The sequence below is a fragment of the Physella acuta genome, unplaced genomic scaffold (assembly GCF_028476545.2).
Source record: "Physella acuta isolate Inbredline_101_S28 unplaced genomic scaffold, ASM2847654v3 ptg000079l, whole genome shotgun sequence".
Lineage (NCBI taxonomy): Eukaryota > Metazoa > Mollusca > Gastropoda > Physidae > Physella > Physella acuta.
This window is the reverse complement of record NW_026731599.1, coordinates 1,754,674-1,773,545: the sequence shown is the minus strand read 5'-3', so window position 1 is coordinate 1,773,545 and position 18,872 is coordinate 1,754,674. Positions and strand designations below refer to the sequence as shown.

General features: G+C 38.4%; 1 protein-coding gene across 1 annotated transcript in view; it reads right to left on the bottom strand.

Moving 5' to 3' along the window:
• The window catches only part of LOC131955283 (serine/threonine-protein phosphatase 6 regulatory ankyrin repeat subunit A), a 38,133-nt gene that overhangs the window by 4,285 nt on the left and 14,976 nt on the right, over positions 1–18,872 (bottom strand). The window contains exons 8-25 of the mRNA XM_059319341.1: positions 10,973–11,051; positions 10,445–10,559; positions 10,080–10,232; positions 9,842–9,910; positions 9,033–9,173; positions 8,098–8,209; positions 7,611–7,676; positions 7,330–7,405; positions 6,393–6,518; positions 6,041–6,128; positions 5,290–5,407; positions 5,001–5,141; positions 4,126–4,192; positions 3,256–3,343; positions 2,775–3,004; positions 2,593–2,672; positions 632–714; positions 460–551 (exon numbers count right to left, since the gene is read on the bottom strand). Of these exons, the coding sequence (XP_059175324.1) occupies positions 460–551; positions 632–714; positions 2,593–2,672; positions 2,775–3,004; positions 3,256–3,343; positions 4,126–4,192; positions 5,001–5,141; positions 5,290–5,407; positions 6,041–6,128; positions 6,393–6,518; positions 7,330–7,405; positions 7,611–7,676; positions 8,098–8,209; positions 9,033–9,173; positions 9,842–9,910; positions 10,080–10,232; positions 10,445–10,559; positions 10,973–11,051 (1,924 nt within the window). The remainder of the gene's footprint in view (positions 1–459; positions 552–631; positions 715–2,592; positions 2,673–2,774; positions 3,005–3,255; positions 3,344–4,125; positions 4,193–5,000; positions 5,142–5,289; positions 5,408–6,040; positions 6,129–6,392; positions 6,519–7,329; positions 7,406–7,610; positions 7,677–8,097; positions 8,210–9,032; positions 9,174–9,841; positions 9,911–10,079; positions 10,233–10,444; positions 10,560–10,972; positions 11,052–18,872) is intronic.

Sequence of the window (18,872 nt, the reverse complement as noted above, 5' to 3'; positions counted from 1 at the left end):
TGTTTTACATTAGTGTTGATACAGCTAGTTGGCTAGAACTTACAAGACCTGCTGTTTTACATTAGTGTTGATACAGCTAGTTGGCTAGAACTTACAAGACCTGCTGTTTTACATTAGTGTTGATACAGCTAGTTGGCTAGAACTTACAAGACCTGCTGTTTTACATTAGTGTTGATACAGCTAGTTGGCTAGAACTTACAAGACCTGCTGTTTTACATTAGAGTTGATACAGCTAGTTGGCTAGAACTTACAAGACCTGCTGTTTTACATTAGTGTTGATACAGCTAGTTGGCTAGAACTTACAAGACCTGCTGTTTTACATTAGAGTTGATACAGCTAGTTGGCTAGAACTTACAAGACCTGCTGTTTTACATTAGAGTTGATACAGCTAGTTGGCTAGAACTTACAAGACCTGCTGTTTTACATTAGAGTTGATACAGCTAGTTGGCTAGAACTTACCATTTTCATCCAGTGCCAGAACACTACCACCTTTAGCAATCAAATCTTGAACTACAGGCACTAGTCCATTTCTGGCTGCTATGTGTAAAGGTCTGGGGACAAACAACAAATCTAATAAAAGGGCAAACTGTCAAGGCTTTCAATGGCTAGATTTACTTGAAGCAATACTTACGTTCTCAATTCTGTATTAGCCATGTTGATTGTAACAGAATCATCTATTTTATCTAACAGCAACAAGGCAATGTCTTCTCGACTCTAGAATTCATCATTTAAGTATTTATTAGAAGGTATATAATCTAAACATGTTAAAAAAGGCAACAAATCTATAACCTTAGTTTTTTTCCTCTTTACTGGGTATAGGCTTAACCAAGAAAACTTATATGACTGATAACATTTAAACTAAAAAAACTTATCTCACCAATACGTAGATGTAACGACCTCTTAAGAAAAAAGTAGAATTTTTTTATGGGGTGGGGTGGGGGTGGGCGCGCAGTGAAGGCAGTAGAAAGTTGGAGGTTTTTTACGCAAGTTTCAAGACCATCAGATCTAGGCCCTGATCGATCATGTTTTATCCACATCATAGTAAGCCTACAGAAGTATTTCGGGGAAAAAAAAATTAAGACTTAAGAAAGAGCGGCAATTGTTTTTTCTCCAAAAAATTTAGTAAAAATCTCATAATTGCCACAGTTAAAATAAGATATGTAAATAAAAACGCTAGAAGAATATTCTCGTGCTGTCTCGCGTCGTAGGCTTCATGGTCAGCATGACCATGATGAAGGCTGAGGTAATAGTAATAAAATCAGAACAGCGCATTTCTCAGCACATTTCTGTTTCATACTTCATAGTCATCCAAATCAATTCACTTTTTTTGTAAATTCAAAATAGGAAGAGAAACAAATAGTCTAGGATGGCGCAAAATCTTTCTGCCATAAAAATGGAAAAGTTACATCTCTGCTAGAGAAAATCCTATAAAGAACCACATTGGTAAAGTAATTTAAAAGGTGCAGCCAAGTGGTCATACATAAATGACGTCTCGTTAACCAACCAAACTTTACGTCAATCCATATCATTATTAATAGCTAGGCAACCACACAACTAATGGTATCAAAAAGTTTGGTCTACAGACGTGCCCACCTTACCAAAAAAAATTTCCTTAATTGCCTGTAAATTCTGACTAGCTTTATGACATTATGAAAAATAGTGGGTAAAATCGAGAGGTTTCAAAGTGATCACTTTCAATAAATAACATTTTAAAAAAATATAGTTGTAGCACATTCACGTGGCCACAGTAAGTTTACATTAGATCAGGGGTTCCCAACCTTTTTTATCTCTAGAGCACATTCTAAAATATCGGTAGGGTGGTGGGCACCACCTATTTTAAATCGACAAACTCCTTCCATAACTTGTCATTTTCCCATAATTTATTTTCTTATTTTCTTATAGTCATAATGTATTAATAAATAATAAACAAAATTGTTTCAAAATAATAAAATTATTTGGCATTTTTTTCAAATTTCATACACACAGAGAAATCTATTTACAAAATGTAAAGAAAGTAAACATAACACATAAATACAAAGAAAACATTTAATTAAAAAATATAATATAGTCAATGTGATCTTATTTTAAAATAATGTTTATGAAAAAAATTCTGTCTTTGTCGAATAGTGAGAGGCAGGCACATACGAATCGTTCAGCGGGCGCCATGGCGCCCGCGGGCACAGGGTTGGGAACCCCTGCCTTAGATTAATTATTACCCATCCATGACTGACGTAGACTAGTTACTGACTGAACATCATTCTTTTATAAACTAGCAAAACGGTCATTAAGCCGGAGGGGAAGATGCGATCACTTGAATATGAGTAGCAAAACGGAAAAATGGATCTGCTGAAAAGATTTCCAAAGTTTAGTGGAAAAGTCACTCCCGGAAAACAAAAAATTTTTGGCGGAAAATTCCATTTTTTTTTTTTGCTGGAATCTTTTTTTCCAAAAAAAGTGGCTAACGTAATTATCTATCTATGACATCCAAACTAAAACATTAATATATCTCAAAGATGGTGTACTAAATTGCATTTTTTGTTGTTGCAAGAAATATAAGATGTAAATGTGTTTGTGTAAGAAACGTGTACTTACATTGAAGCAAGCGTGGTGTAAGGCTGTGTTGCCATCTCTATCTGAGGTAGTCAGCTCAGCTCCATGTTCTAAAAGTAGTTCTACACAATCATGGAAAAAGTCCATCAGTTCAAATCTTTTGGCTAAACCAATGAAACACATTTTAAATTTGTCTATTCCTACATGAGATAAAAGCTACCAACCTACGGCAGCCACATGTCCGTTAGCTGCAGCATACATGACTGGAGACTTGCCAGAGGAGTCTTGTATGTTGACCAGAGCTTTGTGAGTGAGTAAAAGTTGCATAGATTCTCCCTGATCTGAGTAGGCTGCAGCATGGAGGGGAGTCCGACCTTTGCTGTCTTGGACATTGATTAGAGCTTCCCCTAATAAATCAATGAGTAATTCTGTGCAGCTATCATTGCCATTTATCCTGAAGACATCAACCAATTTACATTGTGTTTAAGTAACAGCAGACTGGCTACAAGTTCCTAATATACAAATATTACCCACGTAGAACATGTCCATCTCAAACATACTAACGTGCGCAGGCCCACGTAGAACATGTGCCCTAGAATATGCTAATGTAAAAATATGTAAATTTGCACATGTATAACAAATACATTCATCCTGTATAAAAAAAAAAATCCTATGTAAACAAATATGAAGGTAACTCCTACTTACACAGCACAATGTAATGGTGAAAATGTATTTCCTGTAAACCTTTTCATATTTTCTTGCTCCAAAAGAACTTCAACACTACTGTCATGACCTGGACATAGATAGTTTAATATTAACAATTTATCAGATCACAAAGTCAAGGTTACCAAAGTAGCGGCACAATAAATGATCACACAACAATGTTGATCAATTCTAAGGTTATACAGCAGTGGATATTGTATCATTTACACATGCTCCACTGGCAGAAAGGGTGGTAAAAATGCTCTGAAGTCTTGTTGATAAAAACAATTTGATTGACAAAATTCATTTTTAAAGAATAAAATAGTCTTGATTTTTTTTTTAAACTGCAAAACTGGAAATTTAAAACTCAAATTTTACAAATCCAAGAGGTAAAAAAATGTATTCTTAAATCCTGAATAACTGGCACTGCTGCTCTTGAAAAATTAGAAATCAAATATCATACACACACAAATGTTGAGCTTAAGAAAAATAGTGAAGTGGGGTGGAGCCATTATAAGGGATCATCCATTTATCACATCCACAAAAATTTTGAAAATGGCAGCAGGTCAATGTCATCCCCCCCCCCCCCCCCCCCCCCCCCCCCGTGCTTATAAAAATTTGCTGGTTTTTTTTTTTTAATTTTTAATGCTAGAACAGCTGATTTAACTCACAAATTTTATATGCAGTTTTTTATTTATTTATTTTTAAATTGTAGATGTAAATAAGTAATTTGATGTAAACTTCAACTTGACCTGAACCCCAACCCCCCCCCCCCCCCATTCATGAACAAAAGTCAATTTTCTGAGCAGCATAGTGAAGTGGGGTGTAGCCTTACCATTATAAGCAGCATAGTGAAGTGGGGTGTAGCCTTACCATTATAAGCAGCATAGTGAAGTGGGGTGTAGCCTTGGTTGTCTTCTAGTTGATCTAAAGGTCCTGCCTGAAAATGTAGAGCAACATTGTCAGCAAGGACATGATAGAAACTGTGGAGCTAAGATTGTTACATGATGAGAATTGTATGTGGAGCTAAGATTGTTGCATGATGGGAATTGTATGTGGAGCTAAGATTGTTGCATGATGAGAATTGTATGTGGAGCTAAGATTGTTGCATGATGAGAATTGTATGTGGAGCTAAGATTGTTGCATGATGAGAATTGTATGTGGAGCTAAGATTGTTGCATGATGAGAATTGTATGTGGAGCTAAGATTGTTGCATGATGAGAATTGTATGTGGAGCTAAGATTGTTGCATGATGAGAATTGTATGTGGAGCTAAGATTGTTGCATGATGAGAATTGTATGTGGAGCTAAGATTGTTACATGATGAGAATTGTATGTGGAGCTTGCAGATTGTTACAGATGAGAATTGTATGTGGAGCTAAGATTGTTGCATGATGAGAATTGTATGTGGAGCTAAGATTGTTGCATGATGAGAATTGTATGTGGAGCTAAGATTGTTGCATGATGAGAATTGTATGTGGAGCTAAGATTGTTACATGATGAGAATTGTATGTGGAGCTAAGATTGTTGCATGATGAGAATTGTATGTGGAGCTAAGATTGTTACATGATGAGAATTGTATGTGGAGCTAAGATTGTTGCATGATGAGAATTGTATGTGGAGCTAAGATTGTTGCATGATGGGAATTGTATGTGGAGCTAAGATTGTTACATGATGAGAATTGTATGTGGAGCTTGCAGATTGTTACATGTTGAGAACAGATGATTATTGTATCAGTCAGCCACTTACCATCAGGAGAGATGTCAGCAAGTTCATGTGACCTGACATTGCTGCCATGTGGACAGCAGTACGACCACGGTTGTCACGCAATGTTAAATCAGCACCATGACGTATTAAGGCATCAACACATTCTTCATGACCATTAGCAGCCTAAAGAAAAAAACAATGTTTTCAAACAAGTGAAAACTAGAAGCAACAAACATAACTAACTGCACATTAAGTATTGTCCCAACATTTTACCAGCATCCACTCAACAGTCTCAAGACATTTCTGATATGTGTACAGGAATTGGGCTTACCCCACGGTGAAGAGCAGATCTGCCATCAGTATCTCTAGCATTGACAATGGCATTATTCCTTATAAGAAAAACTGTACAGTCAATATGGCCAAACTCCACAGACAGCATCAGTGGGGTCCTTCAAAAAGAGAGCAATGGTTTTGGTTTTTAATGAGAAAAACAACAGAAACAAAACAAAGCCATACTAATAGAAACATCAAAGGGGCTTGTAACAAAGATAGGAGGAGAGCATTGTTTGCCAGTCATACTTTTTCATTGTTTGCCTGTCATACTTTTTCATTGTATGCCAGTCATACTTTTTCATTGTTTGCAAGTCATACTTTTTCATTGTATGCCAGTCATACTTTTTCATTGTTTGCAAGTCATACTTTTTCATTGTTTGCCAGTCATACTTGTTCATTGTTTGCCAGTCATACCTTTTCATTGTTTGCCAGTCATACTTTTTCATTGTTTGCAAGTCATACTTTTTCATGGTGTGTACAAGACATGGTGGGTGGGTGGTGTGTACAAGACATGGTGGGTGGGTGGTGTGTACAAGACATGGTGGGTGGGTGGTGTGTACAAGACATGGTGGGTGGGTGGTGTGTACAAGACATGGTGGGTGGGTGGTGTGTACAAGACATGGTGGGTGGGTGGTGTGTACAAGACATGGTGGGTGGGTGGTGTGTACAAGACATGGGTGTGGGTGGTGTCTACAAGACAGGGTAGAGCATGGTGTGAAAAAAAATTAAAATCACTGCAATAGACTCACCTGTCATACAAATCTGTACAATCAACAATATTACAATCATCTGCTGCTTCTAATAATAAACTTAAACATTTGGAATGTCCATTCATAGCTGAAAAAGGTAATTTATAAAATTTAACAGACTTTATCCACAAAAGAATATAGTGAGTACTCTACTTCCCCTACTACTGCAACACCAGCCCACTCTACTTCCCCTACTACTGCAACACCAGCCCACTCTACTTCCCCTACTACTGCAACACCAGCCCACTCTACTTCCCCTACTACTGCAACACCAGCCCACTCTACTTCCCCTACTACTACAACACCAGCCCACTCTACTTCCCCATTAGAGTAGCATTAAAGAAGTGAGTACCAGCTGCATGTAGTGGTGTTCGTCTGGTCACACTATCATTGACCAGGATAAGAGCATTCTGTGATACAAGTGTTTCCACACACTCTGTATGGCCACGAAAACATGCCAAATCTAGCATTGTGCGACCTGAAAAAAATCATAACTAATTACTGCAAAATAAAGTATTAAGGAACAGAAAATACAGGTGTCTACAACAAACATAGCTTTACTGCAGCTACTTCAGATACCTTGCACACTGTAAGTTTCTAGCATTTTTTGTTATTATTTTATACTCAGTTTACTAAATCAAGTTTTGGACAAATTTTTACATGTTTTTGCACAAATGGTCACTTCAGCATTAACGTAATTTTCAATTTGTTTTAAAGAATCAGATAGTTAAATAGATTCTATATACGTTAGATATTTAAGCTATTAAAATTAGCAATCGGAACCTATTGTAAAATGATAATTTTTAAAATATTAGAAATGATACTGAGGCATTCAGTGGCGGACTCTGACCACTAGTTGCATCACTAAATTCACTCAAAAAGATAAATTCATATAGCATATTAAATTATATTTTTTCTTTGAGATAATACATTTCTTTATTTAATAAGTATATTTTGAGCCTTTTTAATAATTAAACAAAGGATAGACTCATTTTTAAAACATCAAATAAAAATAGTTTGAGGTTACCTCCTGGCCTGGTGAAGTGTGCTGAGGCTTTAGTAGCTAACGAGTTAAGATACCATGCCCATTGTAATACTTAACTGTGGCTGATACCACAGACTTATACCCCCAGACAAAAACAGCCAGACTGAGTTTTGACCTGACTAAACTTTACATCTAGGTGGGACTTGTAATATGTATCTAGTTGTAACTCATATATGCATGCAGCTCAAGTAGAGGCTGGAGCTAGAAAATGGCAATGTAAAGCAAAGTCAGCTGGTGAACTGACCATTAGAGTCCTTGATATCCACATTCATCATATAACCCAGCAGGACAGTCAGGGCTTGGTTGTGACCGTTGTACGCCTAGTCAGAAACACACAATCAGAGCTTTACTGATAGAAAATTTGTTTATCTAAATGACAATTACAGCTTTATGGGTAATAACGTTTGTGTATGTGCAAGTTATGTGTATGTAAATAATATTCAGCTTTATTGATAGCAGGTTATGTCTATCTAAATGATATTCACACTTTATTGGCAGCAAGTTTCGTGAATGTAAATGACTTACTGCTAGATGTCCAGGTGAATATGGTGCACCACTTCGCAGTAAATCTGTAGGAGCAGCATCAAGTAACTGAAATTGATTAGACATAGTTTTCAACTAAGGCACTTTTAAAAAAAATTATTTTAAAATAGACACTGGTTAAAAATTATAATAAAAAAGGGGTATCTTTAGAATCATGTTACTGACTATCCCTTACTAATTGTATTATGTAAATAAATGCACTATACATAGATCAGATGAACGTGGATATATTGGACTCTACCACAAAATTCTCGCATATGGAATCTAGAGCTTAACATCATCTACACTGGGTTGAGCATTAAACATAATTTACATGTGTTTAGCATTAACATTAAACATGAGAAAAATCAGAAATTTATTTTAATTTATCACTATTTTTAAAAATATTATTTTTATTCTCATTAGTGTCATGTGTCAATAATGAATAATGCCTATTTTTAAATTTCAAAATAGTGCGAACATTTCTTACCATTTCTAGTGACAACTTATGGCCTTTTAGTGCTGCATAGTGGACAGCATTGTAGCCATCATCGTCTCGAATACCAGGCCTAGCATCATGATGTAATAACAACTCCACCACTCTGTGGACACACAATGTTTCAATTTCACACCAACACACCTCAGGCTACTAGACAGTATGTACACACCTCAGGCTACTAGACAGTATGTACACACCTCAGGCTACTAGACAGTATGTACACACCTCAGGCTACTAGACAGTATGGACACACCAACACACCTCAGGCTACTAGACAGTATGTACACACCTCAGGCTACTAGACAGTATGTACACACCTCAGGCTACTAGACAGTATGTACACACCAACACACATCAGGCTACTAGACAGTATGTACACACCAACACACCTCAGGCTACTAGACAGTATGTACACACCTCAGGCTACTAGACAGTATGTACACACCAACACACCTCAGGCTACTAGACAGTATGTACACACCAACACACCTCAGGCTACTAGACAGTATGTACACACCAACACACCTCAGGCTACTAGACAGTATGTACACACCAACACACCTCAGGCTACTAGACAGTATGTACACACCTCAGGCTACTAGACAGTATGGACACACCAACACACCTCAGGCTACTAGACAGTATGTACACACCAACACACATCAGGCTACTAGACAGTATGTACACACCAACACACCTCAGGCTACTAGACAGTATGTACACACCTCAGGCTACTAGACAGTATGGACACACCAACACACCTCAGGCTACTAGACAGTATGTACACACCAACACACATCAGGCTACTAGACAGTATGTACACACCTCAGGCTACTAGACAGTATGTACACACCAACACACCTCTGGCTACTAGAGCCAACTGAGAATGTACACACCAACCAAAAGCTACCACTCCTGAGACTTACTTAGCATCAGCATCATTAGCAGCAGCATAGTGCAGGGGAGAACACCCTTTACTGTCAGTAATGTTCACATCAGCTCCAGCATTGAGCAGAACCAAAACATTCTGGTAATGGCAATGTGCTGCAGCATAATGTAATGGTGTTCTGTGGCAACAAGAAATACATGGGTTAGTCTACAATGTTTCCTTTATCTCATCCTCAATCAAACACTGTGATTAACATCAAGTGCCATGAATATCAAGATACTGCCATCCCCATCCACTCACCTGCCATCCCTATCCACTCACCTGCCATCCCTATCCACTCACCTGCCTTCCCTATCCACTCACCTGCCATCCCTATCCACTTACATGCCATCCCTATCCACTCACCTGCCATCCCTATCCACTCACCTGCCATCCCTATCCACTCACCTGCCATCCCTATCCACTCACCTGCCATCCCTATCCACTCACCTGCCATCCCTATCCACTCACCTGCCATCCCTATCCACTCACCTGCCATCCCTATCCACTCACCTGCCATCCCTATCCACTCACCTGCCATCCCTATCCACTCACCTGCCATCCCTATCCACTCACCTGCCTTCCCTATCCACTCACCTGCCATCCCTATCCACTTACCTGCCATCCCTATCCACTCACCTGCCATCCCTATCCACTCACCTGCCATCCCTATCCACTCACCTGCCTTCCCTATCCACTCACCTGCCATCCCTATCCACTCAACTGCCATCCATATCCACTCACCTGCCATCCCTATCCACTCACCTGCCTTCCCTATCCAATCACCTGCCATCCCTATCCACTTACCTGCCATCCATATCCTGTAATGTTAAGTTACTTCCTTCATTTAGTAGATATTCAACACAGTCCACCTTTCTGATTCATGCATGTAGGATAGATACCATTATTAAAGCCAATGCATTTTTTAATTGTAATAATCTTTACTAAACTGTAAATAGCTTGGAATAAACTAAATGTATATGTGACAATGATCTGTTTTTCTTGATCAAGTCCTTTTAAGAGTGAAGAGAGTTGAAATACCAACCCACTGCAGGCAGCTCCATGTAGACACGTCCTGCCAGCATCATCAGATATGTTGATATCAAAAGCTGGCATTGCACAGCGCAGCTTATTCACACACTCAACAAAACCATTCAGTGCAGCAACATGGATGGGTAGCATGCCTAAGTAGCCACGTCTACAAGAAACATTTATTGCATGTCAGTAACAGTTGTTTAAAACATCTGCCCCAATACAATGTTACATTGTCAGTAGGATGTTTTTAACATCACCCCCCCCCCCCCCCTCCCACAATACAATGTTACATTGTCATGTATTTACATGGTAGGCTATGGTCTAGTATTACAAGTATAGTAGTGAGACAATGAAATGTTAACAAAAAGGACTTACTGAATGGGGTCAGCTGAATGATCCAGCAGTGTGTTGATTAGTAGCTCATGCCCATAGCGAGCTGCTACATGTAGGGCTGTGTTACCCAGACGATCACATGTGTTTACCAGACAGCCTAGGTAAGAAGGTATTTGAGTCAGGTAAGACATGACACAAGGCTGTATTCACCTAGCTAAACCTGTATTTAGAGCTTATCAAATGTTCATTTTTATAATCAACAACTGAAACAAATATACATAGTAATGACTGAATGACGATGAAAATTCAATGATTTAATTGAACAAACCATTTAAAAAGCTAATAATGTTGTATCACTAAAGTGAAAGTGTGAATGAATGAAGTAGATGGCAAGTAATGCCTACCATGGTGTCACATGTTCATATCTTGTCTATTAGGTATATTTGACCTCTCAATATTCAAATTAACAATGACTAAACTCTCACACAAAACATGATTACATGAATACACACACAAAAACACACAGACAGAGCAGTGAGGGAGACATAAGTAGACACTGAACCATCTCACCATGCTGGATTAAGCTCTGAGCTCGGGTGAATCTACCATGCAGCGCTGTCATATGAAGTGCTGTCCTTCCATCTTCACTCTGAAACACAGGTTAGGTATAACATGCACATATATGGATAGAAGTCATGCTCCCTTGTGGGTCACACTGACATAGAACAAGCAGCGCCACTCTGCTCCTTCAGTAAACTATCTATTAGAGCTACATACATTGTGGGTCACACTGACATAGAACAAGCAGCGCCACTCTGCTCCTTCAGTAAACTATCTATTAGAGCTACATACATTGTGGGTCACACTGACATAGAACAAGCAGCGCCACTCTGCTCCTTCAGTAAACAAACAGTGCAACAGTAAAAAGCATGCTCTCATAATGGGTTAGCAGGAACATCAAATTTTCTCTGTGCATTTCATGTCAAGGCATATCCAAATCATCAGGATTACTCACATACATATTATAATTACCAATTAGACAGCCTACTTAACATAAAGGAGTATTGGCATTAAGATCATTAAAGGTAGCTAGAAGATTTAAAGAGCAACATATAAAAAATGAAATGAAAATTGTTTTTTTAATGTAATTTTAAACTCAACTAAACAATGTATCAAGTTACAGGGATGTGACAGACATTTAGGAAATATTTACAGCTAATGTCTAATGACATTTAGGAAATGTTTACAGCCAATGTCTAAGGACATTTAGGAAATGTTTACAGCCAATGTCTAATGACATTTAGGAAATGTTTACAGCCAATGTCTAAGGACATTTAGGAAATGTTTACAGCCAATGTCTAAGGACATTTAGGAAATGTTTACAGCCAATATCTAAGGACATTTAGGAAATGTTTACAGCCAATGTCTAATGACATTTAAGAAACTAATTACAGCCAAAGTCTAAGCATTACTGTGTGTCTAACTTTAATAAACAGAAATTTCTAAAATTTATCTACATCCCTGACTAAACAGTTTTTGGAATAAATTTTTTTGTCCTACCAAATTTATAAAAAAAAAAGTGTACTTGTTGGACAGGAAGCCTGTTAACTGCAGTGTATGGTGTTCACTACTTCTCACCAGACCTATTAGATCTGTGTTAAGATACATGCATGGCTCAAACACTTCTCAACTCACTGACTACCAGTGAAGGATGTCAATCAAGAACACAATGACCCAATCATGTGCTTTATACATGAATCCAGGGTTCAAGTTTACCAAAGCCTACAAAAAAAAAAAGCCTATTTTGGAACTTTTGTTGGGTGGACTATGGGATCAATCAGAACAACAGAATTTTTTTTTCTTCCCCAAATAGTTGTGAGTTGATTATGTTGAATCACCAGCATCAACCAACTAGCAATTACACCAGACAGGCTCTAGATTGAAATCCCCAAAGGACAGAGGAAAGAAGGGAAACAAAAGTGGAAATGGTCAGCTGTAAGTGAAAGCAGCCGAAATGTTGTGAGCCCAACTTAGAGGAATCGCCCAAAACAGCATACGATGGACAGGTGTGGTTGCCTCCCTACACTTCACAAGGGGTTGACAGGAATGATGAGATGTTAAATCATTAAAAAAAACCACTTTATAATACCAAGCTTTAAATGTACCAACAAAAGTAAACATACTTTCTTTATCTTTAGCTATCATAATTATAAAGTAGGTTGCTAAAATGAATTGAAACTTTCCCAGAGCACCTAAAATATTTGCTTTCTTTCTTCCTTTTATAAGATTAGAATGATTAAAGCCTATATAGCCTTGTATCCTGGAAGTTGGTTTTCTTTAACCCTTTCCCCGGCAACATATTTGGTACCCTGTCCCCGGCAACTGGGTGGATCACACCCAAAGACTTTCTTATAGTAAATTCTTTTCTTTGTTCATTGTGGGGTGGGTAGCAATACTGACACAGTTGAGGTATTCAGGGCACAGAGGCCATGGGGAACACAAGACATGTTGTTGTCAATGGGAAAGCTGTAATATGATACTACAGGTTGATGGGATTCTCAAGCAAGAGTTAACCTGTGGGTGGACACTTGTAGTGATTTATACTCTTTGCTGGAGCTCTGACTTGCAGTTACAGACAGAACTGTAGTTTAGAGTTACAATAGGTTAATGAAATGCAGGGGTAAGATTGCCTGTGGGAGGACATATATAGTGATTTGTACTCTTTTAGGGAGCTCTGGAATGTAGATAGAGACATTCGAGCCTTTTAGAGTAACTTGACATAAACCTCGGGAGTACGAATGAGGACAAAAAGGCAAAAAAACTTTGTAATGCTGCTTGAAAGTTAATACTGGGCAATTAATTGATCAAACTGGGAGTGGGGTGGGTGTTCTACAGGTTGTGACCCTGAGAGTAAGGTTTATAAATAGTCACAAACGTTATTGAGAACACAACAGAAACAAGTCTTGAACGCTTTTGTCTAAACTCAAGTGCTAATGATAAAGGAATATATTTGCCAGTTTTAGTATAGCAGGTGAAAATGACCAACAAGTTTTGAGTCTGAACTATTAGTATCAGAGGTAGAAGATGAAGAATGGCAGCCATCAGTATCAAGCAGCTCTGATGACGAGGTCTACCCAATATACTGCATTTCAACTATCAATAATGTGTCAACAGTTGGCACTCATAATGAAATGAAACATCTGGTGCAAAGTGAAGAAAAAGAAATATTTTCAGGAAAGACAAAGTAACAGTACACTAGACCACTGCCTGAAGTGCTAATCCCAGGAAATTTATAAACAGCCTGACCCTAAATATTTCTTCTGTGCATGAATACAAAAAATAATACAACCAATATTTGACTTCATTAGCAGGGATGGAGAGAAAGCAAGAGGAGACACTGGCACTCTGCAGAATAACAATTTAGTTGTATGTTAATTCAGTTCTGCTTATGGAAGTTTTTGAAGGCAGAATTTTCTATGAAGAAATTCAGCAACCTTCTGGGTCATATTCACTTCACAACAATAACACTAACAGTCCATCAGGCTCATGGTATATATGCTTCCATTATGGTAGATATTCCATTCAAATTTAGAAAGGTGTTATGTTTCTGGAGAGATCATTACTAATTAGCAACTGGTTGATTTTAGAGGTGGGAGTAGATTTATCCAATACATACCAAGCAATTCCAATAAGTATGGAATTAAAATATTTTGGACCTGTGACTCACCACTAAAAGGGTGCCCATATTTTATAAAAAGAAAACTAAAGTTCCCTGCCAGCGAAAGGAAATGTCCAGTTATTTTAATTTTATCTAACAACTGTTCTATTATTTTATTACTAAAGTTGATTACTTCAATCCGGTTTGATATTTTTGTTACTCAAATACCTTCAGATTGTTAATTTATAGTTAAACTTTAAAAATGTAACACAATGACTTAACCCACAATGAGTAAAAACAAAATGTTAGAAGCCAGTTTATAAGTTATAAATATTTTTTCCATTCAAAATTGTGTACGGGTGTGTAGCACCCAGTTGCCAGGGACCGTATAAAAAAATTTCAAACCCTCATAAAAAAAAATTTTCCGCATATTTTTAAAATTTACAACCTCCAATGTGTTCACCCCAACCACCTTATAGATGGGAATGAGGCCCAGAAAAATTTATAAAACGAGACTCGAGATATGAGCAAAAATATAGCGACTTCGGGTCGATTACACCCAGTCGCCGGGGAAAGGGTTAAAAAGGTGCTCAATAAAACCTGTTCCTTTGTAATGTTATGCTCACCTCTCTGTACTGGTTGAACCACAGCTCACTAGATGTGCTGTCTTGCTATATTTCATCCTGTTTAAATACATGGCCAGCTAGAGAGGGGCTATGTCAGCTCTTGTTTTTTCAACACTACACAACTGATTTAATATAAAACAAATAGAAAAAAAACTAAATAATAAAAAAGCTTTAAAATGCACTGAAAATTAGAAAGTAAAGCAAACTAGCTTTCTTTAATACAAACATTAGTCACTCAGCTTAGTGACCAATGCATTAAGGCAAGCTTTTTCTTCCTTATCTTCAGAGCATTTAAAAGCTTATTATTATAAAGGTTTTTTTACGTTTTATTTGTACTTTTTAGTGATTATGAATTTTCAAATTAAAATAGTAGCCGGTATTCAAGTTTTTAAAACCATTTAGTACTTTCTTTTTTTTGCAAACTGTTTTTAATGAAGTCAACACCACAGATGGCTAAAAATATTTGCTTTAAAACATCAGTTGTGACCAACAGTTCAACTCTCAGATGAGAAACCAACCAGTTGTGACCAACAGTTCAACTCTCAGATGAGAAACCAACCAGTTGTGACCAACAGTTCAACTCTCAGATGAGAAATCAACCAGCTGTGACCAACAGTTCAACTCTCAGATGAGAAACCAACCAGCTGTGACCAACAGTTCAACTCTCAGATGAGAAACCAACCAGTTGTGACCAACAGTTCAACTCTCAGATGAGAAACCAACCAGCTGTGTCCAACAGTTCAACTCTCAGATGAGAAACCAACCAGCTGTGACCAACAGTTCAACTCTTAGATGAGAAACCAACCAGCCTTGACCAACAGTTCATCCCTGTCAGCTAGCTGATCAATCAACAGGGATGTGACCAGACCACCAAAAAAATAGGAAATTTGCGTTCAGACAAAAACTCAATATGTTTTATCTGTTTTTTATATCGCAGTTACATCAGTCTCACATCGTTATTGTACTAATTAATGGTTTAACAGCTGATGTTTAAAATAAAAGTTTATATTACTCTAAAATATCATTGAATTGCAATATTTACCTTTAAAAACCTTTAACTTTAAAAAAAAAAAAATTACAATGTAACAAAAGTGTCAATTAAGTTTTATTTTTAACACTAGTGTGCCCGTTCCCGCGGGGGTTAGAAGAAAGTCTGAGGAATATTTTAAGAGGGTTTCATCAATGTGTTACCAATCCTATATTCTTAGACATGTGATCTTGTTTTCTAAATGCCTGCGCTATATTTCTTGGATCTTATTTGTCAGGGCATGGGTTTACCTACCCCAGGGCGTGGTGCATGAAAGCCCCAGGGTATGGTGCATGAATGCCCCAGGGCGTGGTGCATGAATGCCCCAGGGCGTGGTGCATGAATGCCCCAGGGTATGGTGTATGAATGCCCCAGGGCGTGGTGCATGAAAGCCCCAGGGCGTGGTGCATGAAAGCCCCAGGGTATGGTGTATGAATGCCCCAGGGCGTGGTGCATGAAAGCCCCAGGGCGTGGTGCATGAAAGCCCCAGGGCGTGGTGCATGAAAGCCCCAGGGCGTGGTGCATGAAAGCCCCAGGGCGTGGTGCATGAATGCCTCAGGGCGTGGTGCATGAAAGCCCCAGGGCGTGGTGCATGAATGCCCCAGGGCGTGGTGCATGAATGCCCCAGGGCGTGGTGCATGAAAGCCCCAGGGCGTGGTGCATGAAAGCCCCAGGGCGTGGTGCATGAATGCCTCAGGGCGTGGTGCATGAAAGCCCCAGGGCGTGGTGTATGAATGCCCCAGGGCGTGGTGCATGAATGCCCCAGGGCGTGGTGCATGAAAGCCCCAGGGCGTGGTGCATGAATGCCCCAGGGCGTGGTGCATGAATGCCCCAGGGCGTGGTGCATGAAAGCCCCAGGGCGTGGTGCATGAATGCCCCAGGGCGTGGTGCATGAAAGCCCCAGGGCGTGGTGCATGAAAGCCCCAGGGCGTGGTGCATGAATGCCCCAGGGCGTGGTGCATGAATGCCCCAGGGCGTGGTGCATGAAAGCCCCAGGGCGTGGTGCATGAATGCCCCAGGGCGTGGTGCATGAAAGCCCCAGGGCGTGGTGCATGAATGCCCCAGGGTGTGGTGTATGAATGCCCCAGGGCGTGGTGCATGAATGCCCCAGGGTATGGTGTATGAATGCCCCAGGGTATGGTGTATGAATGCCCCAGGGCGTGGTGCATGAATGCCCCAGGGCGTGGTGCATGAAAGCCCCAGGGCGTGGTGCATGAAAGCCCCAGGGTATGGTGTATGAATGCCCCAGGGCGTGGTGCATGAAAGCCCCAGGGTATGGTGTATGAAAGCCCCAGGGTATGGTGTATGAATGCCCCAGGGCGTGGTGTATGAAAGCCCCAGGGCATGGTGTATGAAAGCCTTGAGTGTACGTTAATCCCTCTGTAATAGTGAGGTAGAACACACTTCATCAAACGTCCAGGTGTCAGGGGTGTCACGGGGCGCAAAAGTGCACCATGCAGTGTGAAATTTGAAAATTTTTTTCCAGCAGAAACCTTCACATGAGTATTCTCGACAACTTCCAAAAGTTTCACAACGGTCGGATGAAAGGTGTAGTAAAGCATAAAAGACAAATAAAGTCTGACGAAATATATTAGAAGTGTTTCATCAATGCTTTACCAATCCTATATTCTTAGACGCGTGTCTTAGACCTTGGTTTCTAAAACTGAGTTATGTAAGTGCAAACAATGCTTGCTTCATATTTATCACAGGTTTACCTATAATACCACCCAGCACGCCATGGACTAAAAAAATGTGTGCTCTGAAAAAAAATCAGAAATTTGCCAAAACTTATAATCTTGACCTACATTTAATCTTAATTGAGCACCGTCAGACCTAGCGCAATCATCCAATTGAAAAGAAATGCTCGTACTAGATTGTCTGTTTGACCTAAGTACTGTAATACTTGATTTAAATAGAAATATGTGGGATGCGAATGTGGACTGTTTCCGTAGGGGTCATTTATAAAAAATCGTCAAAAATTGAAAATTGGCAGAAATATTTAGAGAAAATAAAATCAGTGGAGGAAAATTGCAGCTGTTCATATATTTTAATTTATTTTTAATGATTAATACCCAAATATATTAAAAATAAGCTAGTCTTGTGTTATCTTTAGAGAGATATATCAAGATGTGCTACAAACTTAGCAAAAAAAAGTTAACTAAATAAAAGCTAATATAAATAATCTTCCTTTAATAAATAAGCATTTCATTTTCTAGTAATGTACTAATAATATGGCAGGTTAAAATTATTTTTAATACTATTTAATGATTGATTTGTGTCTTATTTTCAGCTTAATACACCCAGTGTCAAGATAAATAAAGAACTTTTAAGTGTATGAACAAGTGGCTAATTTACAAAAGTTAATACCACATCACTATCTGTACTTGATGTACAAATAACTAATACACAAAAGATGTGCCCAGGCCAATTTTATCCCATCAAAACAGAAAATGAAGTGACAATATATTTTTAGTGCATTTAAAGCTTGATTTTAAAGAGGTATTTTTATTTTTTGATACCTTTAAAGCGTTTATATATTGTAAAATTATAGTAACTCAGTATTTAAGTTTTATAAACAACTAGATCTAGTACTTACTACTATATAAATTTTTTCTTTAGTTGACACCCCTACTGATCAGTAGTTTGCAATACATTATGTTGCTAATTTTCTTTTCTAAAAGACATTATGTAGTATTATCACTAGAGTCTGTCACAGCATAAAGATTTGTAAAGAAGGTTTGTGAAGAGAGCAGCTCAGTGAATAGATTGCTACTACCTGGTCATCTCCCATTTTGGTGGTAAATATAGCAATCTTTTATTTACAATAATTGCCTGAAAAGTTTTAAAAGAAGTGGCTTTATTAAGTGTAGTTAATACAGGGTTACTAGATCTGCCCAAAAAACCAGACATTGTGACAAACAAAACTGGTCAAAAAGAAATAGTTCTGATAAATGCCTCACTAAAATGTAAGTATGCAGTAGAATATAGTGTAAACACCTATCTGAGATTGTTAGAGATGTCATTTTGTTAAATTCTCCCTAACTAAACATTTTTGTAAATCAAAAAAGAGTTTACATTAGCTAAAGCTGGACAGTGAAATGGAAGTTATGTATGAGTTTTTTTCCCATTCTGAAATGAAAATCAGGTAGCAGAAAACTG